The sequence below is a fragment of the Heloderma suspectum genome, chromosome 2 (genome assembly GCF_057233095.1).
Source record: "Heloderma suspectum isolate Gila_16-S chromosome 2, 16-S_ref, whole genome shotgun sequence".
Lineage (NCBI taxonomy): Eukaryota > Metazoa > Chordata > Lepidosauria > Squamata > Helodermatidae > Heloderma > Heloderma suspectum.
In genome coordinates, this window is record NC_139459.1 from 293241039 (window position 1) to 293258711 (window position 17673).

At 42.1% G+C, this 17673-nt stretch overlaps 1 protein-coding gene across 4 annotated transcripts in view; it reads left to right on the forward strand.

Annotated features, from left to right (window-relative positions):
- The window catches only part of CFAP92 (cilia and flagella associated protein 92 (putative)), a 112804-nt gene that overhangs the window by 82795 nt on the left and 12336 nt on the right, over positions 1-17673 (forward strand). For all 4 annotated transcript variants that reach the window (XM_084839938.1, XM_084839936.1, XM_084839939.1 and 1 more), the window contains 3 exons: positions 3503-3687; positions 5050-5948; positions 16048-16242. In XM_084839938.1, coding sequence (XP_084696064.1) covers positions 3503-3687; positions 5050-5948; positions 16048-16242 — 1279 coding nt within the window. The remainder of the gene's footprint in view (positions 1-3502; positions 3688-5049; positions 5949-16047; positions 16243-17673) is intronic.

The window sequence follows — 17673 nt, forward strand, 5'->3', positions numbered from 1 at the left end:
TGCCCAGAACCCTGATAACAGGATGACTAAGAATTCAAGGAAGGGGAATTAAGTTTTTAGAGACCCATTTTGAAGGTCTCTGAAGACATGAAGAGATTATTTTCATCAGAAGTAGTTTGGAGAGCACCTGGAAGCATGTAGCTGGCATAGTGGGGAAAGAGAGTGGGCACATGTACATGCCTAATAGGGGGAAGTAAAATTAGTAGTAGCAAAGGGGTAAGGGAAGATTAAAAACATGTAAGAAATCTTGGCATCAAAAGGGAAAAAGCCAAAAAAAAATGACCATGCTTACAAACAGGGATGATGAAATTTAAAAATAAACTAGTCAGCATATCATAAAACTTCCACGGTGATATATGAAGCTAGGACTATGGCTTGTTGTCTTCAGTAGAATGCTTCCACTAGAGGTAGAAAAGAGATCCACTTCGGATGCTGTTGTGTGGAGAGGGTTTGCCGATGTTTTCAGCATGGAGTTCAGGTGATTATAGCTGGCAACATACCCCGCCCCCACATCTTCATTTCAAAAGCTCCTGAAGTGTTCTTTTCAATTGAAAGCTGGCTTCAGACTTGGCAGTATGGGTGGCTTTCTTCCGAAACAGGGTACAGTGAGCACATCTCATTCCTTTAGCTGCACATCCAGTCAAGTTGCTATTCAGTTGCATGGCTGTAATGAGCAGAAACATTTTAGAGACCTGGACAGAACAAAGAAAGGGGAGAAAGCAAGGCCAAGGGGTAGGATGGAGCTTCCATCTTTCATGGCACTTCACATCACATGATTCTTCACCTATTGCAGCATGGGGCAGAAATGCATTACATTCTTCCCTCTTCACTTCTGTATAGAGGTCCCTGGAAATTTACTAGATCCTGTTCCTATAATCATAACCATGACCTCTTCCTACTCCACTTTCATTTTCCAGTATTAGCCCATGGCAAGGCCAAGAACCTTTAGATTCCTTTGATTCCTGAAAGATAGAGAAGGGTGTCTGTTGTACCATGGGAAGGGTTGTACTGCAGGACAAACTACTTTCGTTTTGTGTTCCTTAATAAAATAAGAAAGTGGTGATTAGATGAACTACTTTTTATCTTGCACACTCATTTTCAAGAAGCTCATGAAGGAATTGTTGCTCCTCAAAATAATTAATTTTCAGTTCTTTTTTCAAATGTATCATTTCAAATCTATCACTGAAACTGTGAAGATCCCTCTCCTTTTTAAGCTTAAAGATTCTAATGAGTTCTGGGGTATAGAGTTCTGTCTTGGGTGCAGTATGGTAGCTAGAGCTACTCTTAAGTGGTTTTATGGAATAGTAATATTTTCTCTTCTTCCTGTGGTATATCTTTGGTTACAGTTCAAACAATTAATTAATTTGTTCATTCATTCATTCATTCATTCATTCACTTATTCAGTTAGTTTCTCTCTCTCACACACACACACACACACACACACTTATATCCCGCCTTTTTTCCTCCGTAAGGAACCCAAGGCACCATACATAATCTTCCTCCTCTCCATTTTATTCTCACAGCAACAACCCTGTGAGGTAGGTTGGGCTGAGAGTCTGTGACTGGCCCACAGTCACCCAGTGAGCTTCCATGGCTGAGTGGGGACTAGAACCTGGATCTCCCGACTCCTGGTCCAACACTCTAGCCACTACACCACTATCATAAATCATAGTATATACTCTGTATATACTATATACTAGTATATACTAATACTCTGCTTCTTGAGTCCCATAGGTTTATCAGAGTGAGTTTCAGTATAAATTTAAAAACAATGAAACCAGGAACAAATAACAATGAAACACAATTAAGCAAAACAAAATTAAGCAACTACAAATCAGAATAGAATAAAACCAAGAATGAAATGACATTGAATACAGCTTTGCATATAACATATATATATTTTTAAAAATGCAGATTGCATTAGCAGGGGGTGGAGATGATAATTAATGGGTTCAGAGCAGACATGGGGGGAGAATTGAAGCCTTCTTTTCCTTGCTGTGATCCTGAGCTAAATCTCTTCTGAAGTTAGTTGCTCTGGGGATACTTCCAACTTTGGCACCAATGCGGGATGTCCTGCTAAAGCAGATACTAGTTTCAGAAGAATGATTTTACTCAGGTTCACAACAGATGAGGAAATCCCACTCTGTGCCAGCTCTGCTCCCCAGCTGGTGCAATTTGCATTTTTTAAAACCTGCACATTTAATGTCATGCGTCTTCTAGCCCTAAAAGTCCTGGGGAAATTAAAAAGTTCTCCACTTAGTCTTTGAAAAGATGTTGGGCTGGTATAAGAAAATATTCCTGGGGATAGAGGAATCGAAAGCCAGGGTGCCACCACCAACAAGACCACCTCTGATGGTGGTGGGACCTGGAGAAAAGCCTTTAACAAGTACCAATACAGGCTTGTATACAAGAAGGTATGTAAATCCCCAGCCTTTTAAGGGGGTGATAGGTCAAAAGTGCACCTCACTTTAAACTGTGCTTGAAAACCAGTGCAGTTGTTTTCATACAGGTAAGATATGTTCCCTATTCCCAGTCCCAGTCAGTAATGTAGCTGCTGCATTTTGTACCAACTAGTTTCAATGATATCAAAGGCCATGAATTGTAGTTTGCATTTCCTTGCATGTATCGTCTATCTGGGTGACCGAAGCTGTTTCAGGACCAAGCTTAGGCTGTAAGCCAGATTGAAATGGACCCAGATAAAGTGTGTGTGTTTACTAGCTTTGAGGGATTCCAGCATTGTTAAAAAAAAATTAAGTAAAGTGAAGTACATTTGGAAACCAAAAATAGGAAGAACTGCAACGATCCACAGGAAACAATACACAAAGGTCAGTGTGGTGTAGCAGTTAGGGTGTTGGACCTAACTGGACCCAGAAAGACCTAGCTTTAAAGGTCAGTGTGCCTCAGCTGTGAAGCACCGTACTTGATTTGGGGCCTGTCTCTCAGCCTAAACCAACCCACCTCATAGGGTTGTTATGAGAATCAAATGTGGCGGAGAACCACCCTGAGGGGAGAGAACCACCCTGAGCTGCTGGCAAGGAAGGGCAGGCTGAAAACGTAATAATAAATCTAGTTTGATACCCAACTGCTTGAGACAGCCATGTACTTTTTTGGCTGAAGTCAAATGGAGTGCATGATTGGCTCAAGCCATTCTTTTTAGAAATTCCTTTCAGTTTCTCCTGAGGAAGAGTTTTTGACTCAGAACACCTTGTGCCTCTGTACACTATACTGTTCTCTGTGCACCATTCAAGGTTCTTCTTCTTTATTGCCTCCTGGATTGGCTCCTCCTTTGTAACTCTGGCCAGGGTTGGCTAGAACAGAATACAGTGCAAGGCTGTCGTAGACTCTGCCTCCTTCAGTCTGTTGGCATTTGCTTAAGTAGCAAAACCAGCTGGCAGATCAGTGTGGTCTACCTGGAAGATAGGGTGTTAAGCAATGACATGGAATATCATGCTTTTTCTACAAGCATTACATCAATAACTTAATTTCCCTACCCCACCTCCAGGAGAACGTTATGTGGTCAGTCGACTGGGAGAGAAATCCCCTAAACTTTACGAAGCATACCTAAGCTTTTCTGTTGATGAACCTCTCATGAGTGAGAAACAGAAACGTGAATTAAACCCACTGATTATTAGGATTAAATCTGCAAGATGCTTACCAGCCACACCTGTTCCAATTGAAGTGCTGCAGGTAATTCAGAGTGTTCTTCTTCCTGGTTCAACATACCCAGATAACTGCGGTTTGTGATATAGAACAGAATTCTGAAGAGCCAGCCTTGCCCTGGTGCCCTCCAGATGTTTTGGACTTCAACCCCCACCAGCTCCAGCCAGCACAGCCAATGGTCAAGTGTTATAGGAGCTGTAGTCCAAAACGTCTGGAGGGTACCAGGTTGGGGAAGGCTGACCAATCCCATTTGGAAGTTGAGGTGAGTCCACCCTTGTTCCAAGCCCCAAGTGACATTGGGAAGTTGAACAGATGCTGGAGGGAGGAGTTAGCCACCAGGGCAGGCAGGCACACCTACTTGGAGGAGGTGATCTAGAGTTCCTTAGTGGGCTGATTATGTGCCAATGGAAGACGAACTGGCCCCAACATACAACCCTGCTTCTAAAGAGGGAGTTTAATTCCATCCAGAATAGGCTGAATACCATCTTCATGGCCAGGCTACCAACGGTACCTCTGTCTTTTCTGGATTTAACTTCAGCTTCTTAGCCAGCATCCATCCCATTATTGACTCCAGGCATGCCATACCTGGATCAAATGAAAAAGAGAGATAAAACTAGACATAACTAGCATACTGATGACACAGCACTCCAGATCGTGGGACGATCTAACCTGGGTCTCAGATAGAGCACAGGAGACATGATAGAACCTTGAGGCTTCCCATAGCATAAACACCGTGGGCAGACTCAGAAGTCCTCTAACACAACTGCCAGATAGGAGCTGATGCACCAGATTACTTTGCCCCTAACTCCCATCCTAGGCAGGCTATCCAGAAGGATTCCATAATCAATGTGGTTGAGCTGCTGAGAGGTCCAGGAGAACCACAGAGTTGCACTCCTTCTGTTGGTCTGTCTCTCCTGGCAAAGTTTGTTCATCAGAACAACCAAGGCAGCTTTAGTCCCAAAGCTGGTGTAGAAACCAGACTGAAATGGGTCAAGATATCTAGGAATGGCCTGGGGGCCACGAACCTTCAGAATTGTCTCTGCCTGTGTGGTTTCCCATCTCCATGTTCCCTTGCCACTTGAGTTATGGGAAGTGGGCATAAGAGAAAGGGGGCCTTTTTTAGTTGTGGTGCCCAGATTCTGGAACAGTTTGCTCAGGGATGTGTACTTTGGCTCCTTCACTGCCCTGCGAGTCAGTGGGCAGTGGACTATTTTATTCCAGCAAGACCTTTCTTAATTTGGTTTCTTTGATGTTTTAACTGTGTTTTTGTAGTTTTGCCTTTGTAGTTGTGAGGTTCCTTGAGTGCACTTCTGTGTAGAAAGGTGGGGTTGAAGATAAATCAATAAAAGGTATTGACCAAAGAATATAGTCTCCTCTTTCTTTTCATAGAGTTCATGTGTTCCTGTTTACTGCAAATACAAATTCCAGAATATGCCTCCCCATCAAACACAAGGACGAGATCATGGAACTGATGTCTTCTTTAAGGATACCAATGTGATTCTCACAGGAACAATCAAGCCTGGAGAATTGAGTGAATATCTCAGAGGACCACCACTGGAAATTGAAGTTCATGATCGAGACAAGAAAATGGAAGAGATCAAGATCAAGCCTTCCTTGTTTGGAGAGGAACCAGGAGACAGCAAGCTAAGTCATTTGGGCACTGTCACTTCTAGATACATGATCCAGAATCCCATTACCACAGAGGAAATGTGGCATCCCTATGGAGTGGCTAAAATTAGCCTGGCCAATTTACTGCTAGGTGAAAAGACCTTGAATTTCTCTGCACCTATTCATAGCTGCTCAGTTCAAGATACAAGTGTCTGCCAGGGGGAAAATGTCACTCAGAAGGCTGGGACAGGTGATGGCTCTCAAGCTGTTCAGCTACCAATGGGGCATTATGTAAACTCCGAGTCCTGTCTTAAAGTGAGAGTTGAAATAACTGTGCCGTTAGGTCCTGCAGATGAATTGGATGACTCCGAAACTGCACATTGCCCCTATGGCTGCATCATCTATATTTTTGACTATAATAATACATCACTCTTGAATTATTTGCTGCGAGAGATTACAGAAATTAATGCGGAAGCTCTTGAACTTGATTCTTATCCCCTACATATAATTCAGAAATCGCTTAATACTTTAAAACTGAACCACAAGCTTACTGCAGAGGAGATTGCTCAGCTGGACATTATTACTGGATTTCACATACTGGATGGATCCATTCACCTCCTTATTTTGGAAGGCTTAAAGAACAAAGCACTTAAGAGGATGTTCAGTAAAAGAATAGATAGGTAATCAAAACTGTTTTACTACTTAAATCTGTTTTGTTCTGCAGTGATCTTTTTTTGAAGGCAATTTACAAAGGCAATTAACTGTGTGTGTGTGTGTGTGTGTGTGTGTGTATGGGAGCTCATGCACAGAGATAAGAACAAAAACAAACGATCACAGCAGTCGTACACAATGGAGCTTTTCCTGGGCTATATGCCTTCAGACTGTAGCTGGGGAATTTCATAGAATCATAGAATAGTGGGGTTGGAAGGGGCCTACAAGGCCATCGAGTCCAACCCCCTGCTCAATGCAGGAATCCAAGTCAGAGCATCCCTGACAGATGGCTATCCAGCCTCGTCTTGAACGCCTCCACTGTGGGAGAGCGCACCACCTCCCTAAGGAACTGGTTCCAGTGTCGTATTGCTCTAACACTCAGGAAGTTTTTCCTGATGTTCAGCCGGAATCTGGCTTCCTGTAACTTGAGCCCATTATTCCGTGTCCTGCACTCTGGGTAGGGATGTATGAAAGGGACTTACCTTGTCCCGCAGCTTTTTTCACGATGGGGGGGAGGCGCTTCGCTTCTCCCCCCGAAGTTCAGGCGAGGTGGGGGAGGTGTCCCGCCTCGCCCGGCCGAAATTCAGGCCGGGGAGAAGCGCCCCGTCTCCCCGGCCGCGAAAGAAAAAGTAAAAAAAACCCAAACCCCTTGATAGGCTACGTAACGATTAACGTAGCCTATCACAGCTAGATTTCCAAAGTCAGCCGTGATAGGCTACGTAAATCGTCACGTAGCCTATCACGACTGACTTTGGAAATCTAGCCGTGATAGGCTACGTAAATCATCACGTAGCCTATCACGGGAGTGTGTTGTTGTTGTTTTTTTTACTTTTTTATTTTGTAATGGCGGCAGTGGCAGCCGGTCGGGAGACCGGCCCCCGACGAAACGCCGCGGAACCGCCGCCGGGACCCGCCGCCGAGAGGGACATTCGCTGAAGGTAAGTCCCATCCCGGGGGGGGGCGGGGGGCCAGCGGAGAATTTCCCCAACACTTTCGGGGGGCCGAATGCCTCGGCGCTCGGCCTCCCAAAGATTCGTGGAGAAATTCTCCGCCATCCCTAACTCTGGGATGATCAAGAAGAGATCCTGGCCTTCCTCTCTGTGACAACCTTTCAAGTACTTGAAGAACGCTATCATATCTCCCCTCAGTCTTCTCTTCTCAAGGCTAAACATGCCCAGTTCTTTCAGTCTCTCTTCATAGGGCTTTGTTTCCAGTCCCCTGATCATCTTTGTTGCCCTCCTCTGCACCCTCTCCAGTTTGTCTGCATCCTTCTTAAAGTGTGGTGCCCAGAACTGGACACAGTACTCCAGATGAGGCCTAACCAGTGCTGAGTAGAGGGGAACTAGTACTTCCCGGGATTTGGAAGCGATGCTTCTATTAATGTAGCCCAAAATAGCATTGGCCTTTTTTGCAGCCACATCACATTGTTGGCTCATATTCAGCTTGTGATCGACAACAATTCCAAGACCCTTCTTGCTTGTAGTATGGTTGAGCCACGTATCCCCCATCTTGTAACTGTGCATTTAGTGTCTTTTTCCTAGGTGCAGAACTTGGCATTTATCCCTATTAAATGTCATTCTGTTGTTTTCTGCCCAGCGCTCCAGTCTATCAGGATCACTTTGAATTTTGTTTCTGTCTTCCAAAGTATTAGCTATCCCTCCCAATTTTGTGTCATCTGCAAATCTGATCAGCATGCCCTACACCTCCTCCTCCAAGTCATTAATAAAAATGTTGAAGAGCGCTGGGCCCAGGACTGAGCCCTGCGGTACCCCACTCGTTACCTCTCCCCAGTTTGAAAAGGTCCCACTGATAAGCACTCTGAGTCCGATTCTGTAGCCAACTGTGGATCCACCGGATCGTTGTTCCATCTAGCCCACTTTGAGCTAGTTTGCTCATCAGGATATCATGGGGCACTTTGTGTAAAGCTTTGCTGAAGTCGAGGTATATGATGTCTACAGCATTCCCACGATCCACAAGGGAGGTTACCTGATCAAAAAATGAGATCAGATTCGTCTGGCAGGACTTGTTTTTGACAAATCCATGTTGGCTTCGAGTAATCACAGCATTGTTTTCCAGGTGCTTACAGATGGATTGCTTTATCATCTGCTCCAGAATTTTCCCAGGGATTGATGTCAGACTGACTGGTCTGTAGTTCCCAGGTTCCCCCTTTTTAGCCTTCTTGAAGATAGGGACAACATTAGCCCTCCTCCGGTCATCTGGCACTTCCCCGTCCTCCATGATTTCTCAAAGAGAATAGACAGCGGTTCTGAGAGTTCTTCTGCCAGTTTCTTTATTACTCTAGGGTGCAGCTCATCTGGCCCTGGAGATTTGAACTCATTCAAAGTAAATAGGTGTTCCTTGACCATATGCCTATCGATCTCAAGCTGCAATCCTGCCCCTTCAGCCTGTACTTCGTCTTTGCCAGGGGGGTCATAGACCCTCTTTTGGGAAAAGACTGAGCCAAAGTAGGAATTGAGCACCTCTGCCTTTTCTTTGCCATCTCTTATCGTTTTGCCATCCTTATTTAATAGCTGAACAACCATTTCTTTCCTCTGCCTTTTACTGTGCACGTAGCTGAAGAAAACCTTTTTGTTGCTTTTAGCATCCCTCGCTAACCTCAGCTCGTTCTCAGCTTTAGCCTTCCTGACACCATCCCTGCAATTCTGTGCTCCCTGCCTGTACTCTTCCTTTGTTACTTGGCCTTCTTTCCACTTCCTATATGTGTCCTTTTTTGTTTTCAGGTCATCCCTAAGTTTTTTGTGAAGCCACAAGAATAGATGTTTCTTGAATAGATATTTCATGTTTGAATGCACCCCCATTTAAAAAAACAAAAAACCTGCACGTGCAGAACTAGTATGCTGCAGAGAAGACTAATCTAGAACCTTTTCCTAAAATGAGTAGTACTCTACTCTGCAGTAATTGGCACCCTTCTTTCCAGTAGCCCCCCCCCCCTGTCCTATTTGTTCACAAGGGAACAGAAGGCAGGACTTTCAGGATCCATTCCAGCAGAAATAATAACTAAGAATCCTGCCAAAATTCAGGTCAGCCTATATTTTGGTGGCAAATTTTGAGGTCTTGTTGAAAGTAAATTGCAGTGATATAGCCAATAAATGAAGGAAAAGAATGATATAGTTTATTGCAGATTGTTTAGTACTTGTTCTTTATTTTTTGAACTCTTTTTATACGTTTGACATCCACTCAAATCATGCTCTCTCAGCCTTGACATAGTGTGGATCTTGCAGCTGATGTTGAATTGCAGTTCCTGCATCTTAGGGATGTGCTAGATGAGATGCTCTCTACGCAGTTAGTAATTGTGTGAATGCTTAAAAAAAAGTAAATAGGTATGGAGGAACCTGATCCAGATTGGGACTCTTACCAAGGCGGGGGGATATTAAGGGAGGCTTTAACCCTGCTCCCCAAGGTTCTCCTATTCCACATTATTTAAGACCCGCTCCCTGCTTGCAATATGTGTATTGGAAGAAAAGTTTGTGCAGGTGGAAGCTTTTCTTCCAGTACACGTAGCAGGTATCGGGGGCAAAGGGTTAAAGTTCTCTTACCCCTGTCAGAGTTCCAATCCCAATTGTGCACCTGTCCACCTGGTACTTACTTTTAAAAAGCCACTCTTGCAATTGTTAATCACATGATTGGTGTCTTGCCTACTTTGGCTTTTAAGTGTTCATAATAAAATGTCCTGAAACAGCCAGTTTCTGTTAAGTTCTCTTTTGCTATTATAACCAATACTTTAACCTTTTGCTTATTTCTTTTCACTTCAATAATCTTCCAATCTTCCTAACCACCAGTGTTCACAGATAATAGAAAGAAGTCATGGAGTACTTTAATTTCATGCTTCCTTGCTAACGTTGTAATTTACAAATGTTACAAATACAGTACCAGCCTCTGTTCCCCTTTTAAAGGAGTTGTTTTGACAGAATGCAGGATTGAGAAATTGTTATGGCCGAGGCTGTGAACTGATGAAAGCTTTTCAGAGACTTGGAGGCAGTATTGAAAAGGGTGTCATTACCAGTGTTAATTTTTTGTTTTTGTTTCCTTCCATGGTTACTTCTTCAAACTGATTCTGCAGACTTTCATAGTGCTGTGAGTTGTATTCTTTAAAAGCCTCAGAGTCAAGATTAGCATTGCTGCAGTGCATTTTGGTGGGACTGTTATGGGCACCCATGTTGTTGTTCAATCGTTAAGTTGTGTCCGACTCTTCGTGACCCCTTGAACCAAAGCACGCGAGGCCTTCCTGTCCTGCGCTGTCTCCCGGAATGTGCTCAAGTTCATATTCATTGCATCGGTGATACTATCTAGCCATCTCATCCTCTGCCGTCCCCTTCTCCTTTTGCCTTCAGTCTTTCCCAGCATCAGGGTCTTTTCCAGGGAGTTTTCTCTTCGCATTAGGTGGCCAAAATATTGGAGCTTCAGCTTCATTATCTGTCCTTCCAATGAGCACTCAGGGTTGATTTCCTTTAGGATGGACTGATTTGACCTCCTTGCAGTCCAGGGACTCGTAAGAGTCTTCTCCAGCACCACAGTTCGAAAGCATCAATTCTTCAACGCTCAGCCTTCCTTATAGTCCAGCTCTCACAGCCATACATTACTACTGGGAAAACCAAAGCTTTAGATGGAGCTTTGTCGGCAAGGTGATGTCTCTGCTTCTTACTATGCTGTCTAGGTTTGCCATAGCTTTCCTCCCAAGGAGCAAGCGTCTTTTAATTTCATGGCTACAGTCACCGTCTGCGGTGATCTTGGAGCCCAAGAAAGTAAAATCTGTCACTGCTTCCATTTCTTCCCCTTCTATATGCCAGGAAGTGATGGGGCCAGATGCCATGATCTTAGTTTTTTTAATGTTGAGTTCCAAACCAGCTTTTGCACTCTCCTCTTTCACCCGCAACAAGAGGCTCTTTAGATCCTCTTCGCTTTCTGCCATTAGAGTGGTATCGTCTGAGTATCTCAGGCTGTTGATAATTCTCCCGGCAATCTTAATTCCGACCTGTGATTCATCCAACCCAGCGTTTCTCATGATGTACTCTGCATATAAATTAAATAAGCAGGGCGACAATATGCAGCCTTGTCGTACTCCTTTCCCAATTTTGAACCAATCAGTAGTTCCATGTCTGGTTCTTACTGTTGCTTCTTGACCCTCGTACAGGTTTCTTAGGAGACAGGTAAGGTGATCTGGTACTCCCATCTCTTTAAGAATTTGCCACAGTTTGTTGTGATCCACACAATCAAATGCTTTAGCGTAGTTAATGAAGCAGAACTAGACGTTTTTCTGGAATTCTCTTGCTTTCTCCATGATCCAGCGAATCTTGGCGATTTGATCTCTAGTTCCTCTGCCTCTTTGAAACCCAGCTTGTACTTCCGGTACTTCTCGGTTCACATACTGCTGAAGCCTAGCTTGTAGGATTTTGAGCATCACCTTGCTGGCATGTGAAATGAGCGCAATTGTGCGGTAGTTTGAACACTCTTTGGCGTTGCCCTTCTTTGGAATTGGAATGTAAACTGACCTTTTCTAGTCTTGTGGCCACTGTTGAGTGTTCCAAATTTGTTGGCATATTGAGTGCAGCATTTTAACAGCACCATCTTTTAGGATTTTAAATAGCTCAGCTGGAAGACTGTCATCTCCGCTAGCTTTGTTGTACTAATGCTTCCTAAGGCCCACTTGACTTCACTCTCGAGGATGTCCGGCTCAAGTTCAGTGACCGCACTATCATGTCTATCAGGGACATTCAGATCTTTCCTGTATAGTTCTTCTGTGTATTCTTTCCACCTCTTCTTAATCTCATCTGCTTCTGTTAGGTCCCTGCCTTCTTTGTCCTTTATCATGCCCTTCTTTGCACAAAACGTTCCCTTGAGATCTCCGATTTTCTTGGAGAGATCTCTAGTCTTTCCCATTCAATTGTTTTCCTCGATTTCTTTGCATTGTTCATTTAAGAAGGCCTTCTTGTCTCTCCTTGCCATTCTCTGGAACTCTGCATTCAGTTGGGTATATCTTCCCCTTTCTCCCTTTCTTTTTGCTTCCCTTCTTTCCTCATCTACTTGTAAAGCCTCATCAGACAGCCACTTGGCTTTCTTGCATTTCTTTTTCTTTGGGATGGATTGAGTTGCTGCCTCCTGAACAGTGTTACGGACCTCCGTCCATAGTTCCTCAGACACTCTGTCTATCAGGTCTAATCCCTTAAATCTATTCCTCACCTCCACTGTATATTCATAAGGGATATGATTTAGGTCATACCTGAATGATGGGCACCCATAGGACAGTGCATATGAAGAGTAACATATTACCCCTCCCTCTATGCTTTTGCTTTTAATTACACTTTCTTAGTATGTAGTCCGGTAGCCCTTTTTTTAAAGGGCAACTTTTCCTTTGGAAATGAAATTGACTAAATAGTAACTGTTTGCGGTATAATCTAGCAAAATATATCCTTTGAAATCTATGGGACTGTAGGAGCAAATCAAGTAAGAATGAGGGAAATAGAGCATGACACACACCCCTACATGACATTTGTATACCTCTGATCCAAACTGGTGCTACTATAGCAGTAAAGGCGAAGTCACTCCGGTTTTTCCAAAAATAATCATGTGCATATAGTACAGATATAATATGAAGTGAACAAGAAAATCTTTACGACGATCTTTTGACAGTGACCTCTTTAGGTTCTGCACATCCATGTGGACAAAACTCATGGTACAGAGGTGTCCTTTTACCTTTCATTCCTATTTACAAAGAAGAAACCAAGATGTTACAATTAAGAGTGTGAACTTCTGTTTAAGACTTTGGATATTTGTATCTTCTTGAATTACACACTTTTCCTAGATCTGTCCATAGTGTTTGCCATTGGTTGGTCTGCAAGTGGGAAATACGTGCATGTGTGGAAATGTGGTTTGATCAAATATGGCCTACCACTTTTTAAATTGTACCATGTTAGAAGTTCGCATTCAATTCTTTTATACCATTTTCAAATAATAATAATGAAAGGACAGTTGTACATTCGAGAGAAAGATCAATGTACTAGTGTCCCATCAAAATCAATGGCTAGGAACTAAACCACTGTGAGACTGGTTAGTTTTATCCTACTGGTGATATGGTGGCACCATTTTGCCAGGATCAGGACCCATTCTTAGGTGAGTATCCTGTAGAACTGTAAACTTAATTAACTAGTTACTTTAATCTATTTAAAACTTCTGATTGACTCAAAGGGTATCCCAATTAATGATGAAGACCTTTTTATTTTCCCAAGCATTTTAGCAGTTTAGCTCTTTAGACTTTTAGCTTTTCTGTTTTAAATCTGTATTTTAAATCCCTGCACTGTTTCTAGGTTTTATTCTGGTTTTATTCTGGTTGTATTGTTTACTGTGGTTTTAATGTTTTATATATTTTGTATTGCTTTATTGTGTGCTCTTTAATTTCATTTTTGTGAACCGCCCAGAGAGCTTTGTCTATTGGGTGGTATAGAAATGAATGAATGAATGAATAAATAAATAAATAAATAATGGGGTAGCAAATTAGTTTTTAAAAATCAACTACTTACAAAAATGGCAAATTCCCTCTTAAGAAGTGCATAGTTAAAATATGGAATTCGTTACCACCAATTTGGATAACTTTAAAAAGGGATTAGGCAAATTCATGTAGGATAAGGCTTTCAGTGGCTACTAGTCATGATGGCTATATACTACATCGAATGTCCTCTGAACACCAGTTGCTGGGGCACATGAGCAGGAGGGAGCCATTGCAGTCATGTCCTGCCTATGGGCTTTCCTTAGGCACATGTTTGGCCACTGTGGCAACAGAATCCTGGGGTAGATGGAACCTTGTTCTGATCCAGCTTGGCTCTTCTTATGTTCTTGTGAAGCATTCTCTGTGTTGTAAATGTAAAGCATAGCATCCAGCCCTTCCCTCCCACTCCACCAGAGTGAAGGCCAAACTAAGGGTGTCTCTACATGAGTGATTTATTGCACACTCGTGATTGGCTATTCACAGAAATTTGCGGATCCTTTACACTAGGACGTCTCCTGTGCTTTTCCCCGTTTATTCCACTATCAGCTGGAATTTAAAAAAAAACCACACAGGGATATCCCCAGTGTGTAATGCCAGCGTAGAACTATAATTCGGCCACTAAATGGTGCTCTTTCATTGAAAATATAGAAAGGCGCCCCCCCCTTAAGGCTGCCGAGAAAGGGCGTTTTCAATTCCACATCACATGTTCAGCATCTAAAGGCACCTACCCTAATCACGCCATAGAAACAGAGCCAGAAAGCCCCAGTAAGGCCGCGGGATTTTTCCATAATGTAGAGAAGCCCTAAATGTTCCTCCAAGCTCACCTATGCATGATAGTTTCCCCTACTTTCCTCTAAGTGCACATGGCCCCAATTCGAATTGGGAGAAGAGGACTTAAGCTCCCCCGTTTTTATCCTGAAATCCCCACCCCCATGGGAGGTGGGGTAGGGGTTAAAAAAAGAAAACAACTCTCCATTGGAGTCATTGGACATGACTTCAATTTCTCTGCCCAGAGAGCTTTGGCTATTGGGCGGTATAGAAATGTAATAAATAAATAAAATAAAAAGAATTAAATAAATGTGGAGGTTGATTATATGATCCTTTGAAACATGTTGGCTCTCAACTGTATCATTTGCCCATACTGTTCCCATTAAGGAGCAGTGCATACTTAGTGTATGAGAACCATTTGTTAATGGTTTCCCTCCATTATTATATTATTTAAAAATATTGATAATTTATTCTGTTGAAGTAGGTGTTATATTATCCCCCTGCCCCACCAAAAGAATAAACTATCAGCTGATACTTGCTTTTTAAGGAAAAATACTTTTAAAGGAAAATGGCACTCAAAAAGCCTTGAGTGCCATTTTCTGTGTAGAAAGGTTGATAGTTTATATCTAAGTTATGTTTTATTAGTCTTCAGTGTGGAACGCCATAGATCTCTAGATTTAATTATCTTCTCTTATACGCAATTTCTGAGGACCTCTTTGTTTCAGAGCTGCGGAAATTGATTTTTGATCAAAACATCATGTTGGATCAGCAGGCCATTTTATCGTCTAGGTTTGTGGTTTTTTATGGATTTCATAAATTTAACCATTTGAGAGCCTCGTTGGTAGACCTGACCTTTCCCAGACTTAGGCAAGCTTTTTACAGCTTTATGATTTCAATCCAAGCTGACAGCAGTATTTGATGGCAGATACCATATAGATCACTTACGACCAACAACTACGTATTTTTGGATTCCCAGAAATTGAAGATGTGGTATTATTGCTGTGTTCTTTATATGCATTACAGTGCTCAAAATATCTTTGGAATGTTATATCTGGGTTGCAACCTGAATGTGCCTTAAGAAAAAAATGTGACCTACTGTCTAATCAAGACAGTCAGGTGACCCAGCAGGTTGTACTTTTTGGCTTAGCAGCTTCAAAAATTTGTGCTAAAGTCCTGAGTGCCATCACAGTTAACTGTAAATATGATTCTTTGGTGTAAAGGCCTAGATGTATTTTAGTTCAGATTCACTGAGCTCTTTTTTATTTGTTTAATGACTCCAATGTTTTACTCCTGTTACACATTTTGTAATGGTGTATAGACTCTATTAATGGTATTTGGCTTACAAATAAATGACTGATTGGGCTACAAATCAAATAAGGGCGCAATCCTATGCATGTTTAGACAGAGAAAAGGTCTATAACTCCCAGCGTTCCCTAGCCAGCTAAGCTAAGCTGGGAAATTCTGGGAGTTGTAGGCCTTTTCTCTGTCTAAACATGCATAGGATTGCGCCCTAAATAAGTGTTGATTCTGCTTTGCAGTTTTTGCATGAATAGTTAGGGAGAACTTTACACCAAACTAAAAGTCCTTGGTGTAGTAAAATATAGATTTATATAATAAATGCATTAGCTGTTCATGATAGGGTACTTGTTTCTCTTCTTTATTTTACAGGAATGTTTTATCTGCATTTAAAAATACTAAAAAAATTCAGCCACGAAATGAAAAATAAATACTGGTGTTATTAAGGAAATGTGAGATTATGGAATATTTGGTTAACACAAACTAACCTTTGTTTGTTACAGGATGCATGAAACTAAAACGGGAAGATTACAAATACTCTATAACTCACAGCTGGCTTTTCATCAGCGACTGTATGTAGACCTTGAAGCTGTCATATTTCATATTCGTCTCTGCAAGCCACTCTCTAGTATCATGAAACAATCTTTGCTGTATGTCAGGGATATGGTTCCCCAGCCATGTTTTGAAGCTCTGACCAGGTTAGATTGTTCTTACATTTGACATGCTCTTTCAGATAAATGTAGAGGTTTAATGTGTAAGGAGGCTGGTGTGTGTGTTTTTGTGAAACTCCTCTAGTCTCTCTTTATTTTATATAATTTTCATAGCACTTTTGACATACTTTATCTCCAACTGAGATATCAGATAGAATAAGTAGCAATATAAGCATTGGAACAGGCAGAGTCCACTTCATTTAGGGTGCAATCCTATGACTGCTTAGACTGAACTCCCAGCATTCCCCAGCCATAAACATAATTGGCCACTGTTTATTTTTATATTTACTGTAAGCTACTCAGATAATTTTCTGTTATGTGGCAGCATGCAAATGTAAGTGAATGAATGTGTTTGGAAGTGTAAGTGGAGAGCCTCTGGTCACCTTTAATTTTACTATTATAATGAATAATCTCAGTTCTGGATTTGTTGTCTGAGAATGCTGCATCTTTGTGCATTGAAGGAAAGAGAACAATTGTCCTTCCTTTATTACCCAAGAAGATTCAGATCTTTTTGAAAACCCGAAATGCTGCTGTTCACACGTATGGATTTCTGGGCAAGGAATGCTGGGGTTGTTTTGTTTGTTTCAATCTGCCAAACAACGTCAGTTTTTTTCTTAGGTAATTCCCTGGCTGGTGGCACGCCGGTGAGAATTTATCACTTTTTTAGTTCATTTGGGACTCTGTAAAACTGAAATTAGTTTATCAACCATTATCTGGCTTAGATTTTTAGCTGCTGGAGCAACTTTAGATATATATTGGCATCATGAACACTGGATGTTTTGCAATCACAATGCAGCCAGAATTTTGAGGGTTTAGATGACATATACTGGCTTATTAGGCATTTTCCATTGGATGGCACTAATTGTTCAGCAGTTGCTTTGTCTCAGAATGCTGGGTGTAACCTGATACCTGCAATACCTTCCAGGGATTCATTCAGTTTGCAGTCACAATTTTCAGACTGAGCTGCAGACCTCACAGCCACAAGATCTGGGCTAATTTTTGAATTTTTCTGTTCCTTTTCCCCATCCTGTCTCTTATACAGTCTAGCCTAATGAAGAGTTCTGGAAAACTTGAAAGCTTGCACAAAACTTTGTGGCATTTTGGATGGTCTTAATAAAGGCATTACCTTAACTATGAAGTTCGAATCCCCCCCACCCCCAACCTGGATTTTGGATTTTCTGCACATGGCCCAGCATGGCTATCTTTGTTTTTAATAAATATAAACAGCATTTGGGTGCGATCACTTTGACCTCCCCCCCGCAATTTGTCCTCCCCCCGGCATTGTTTTTGTTTCAGTTCTCCCAGTCATTCCAGTAAGGATAGAATTGACCTGAAAAGCCATGAGAACTTATTTTTTGCTAAATTAAGGAGCATGTTCTTCCCCCCCATCCCCGAAACACCACATTGCAATTTACACCT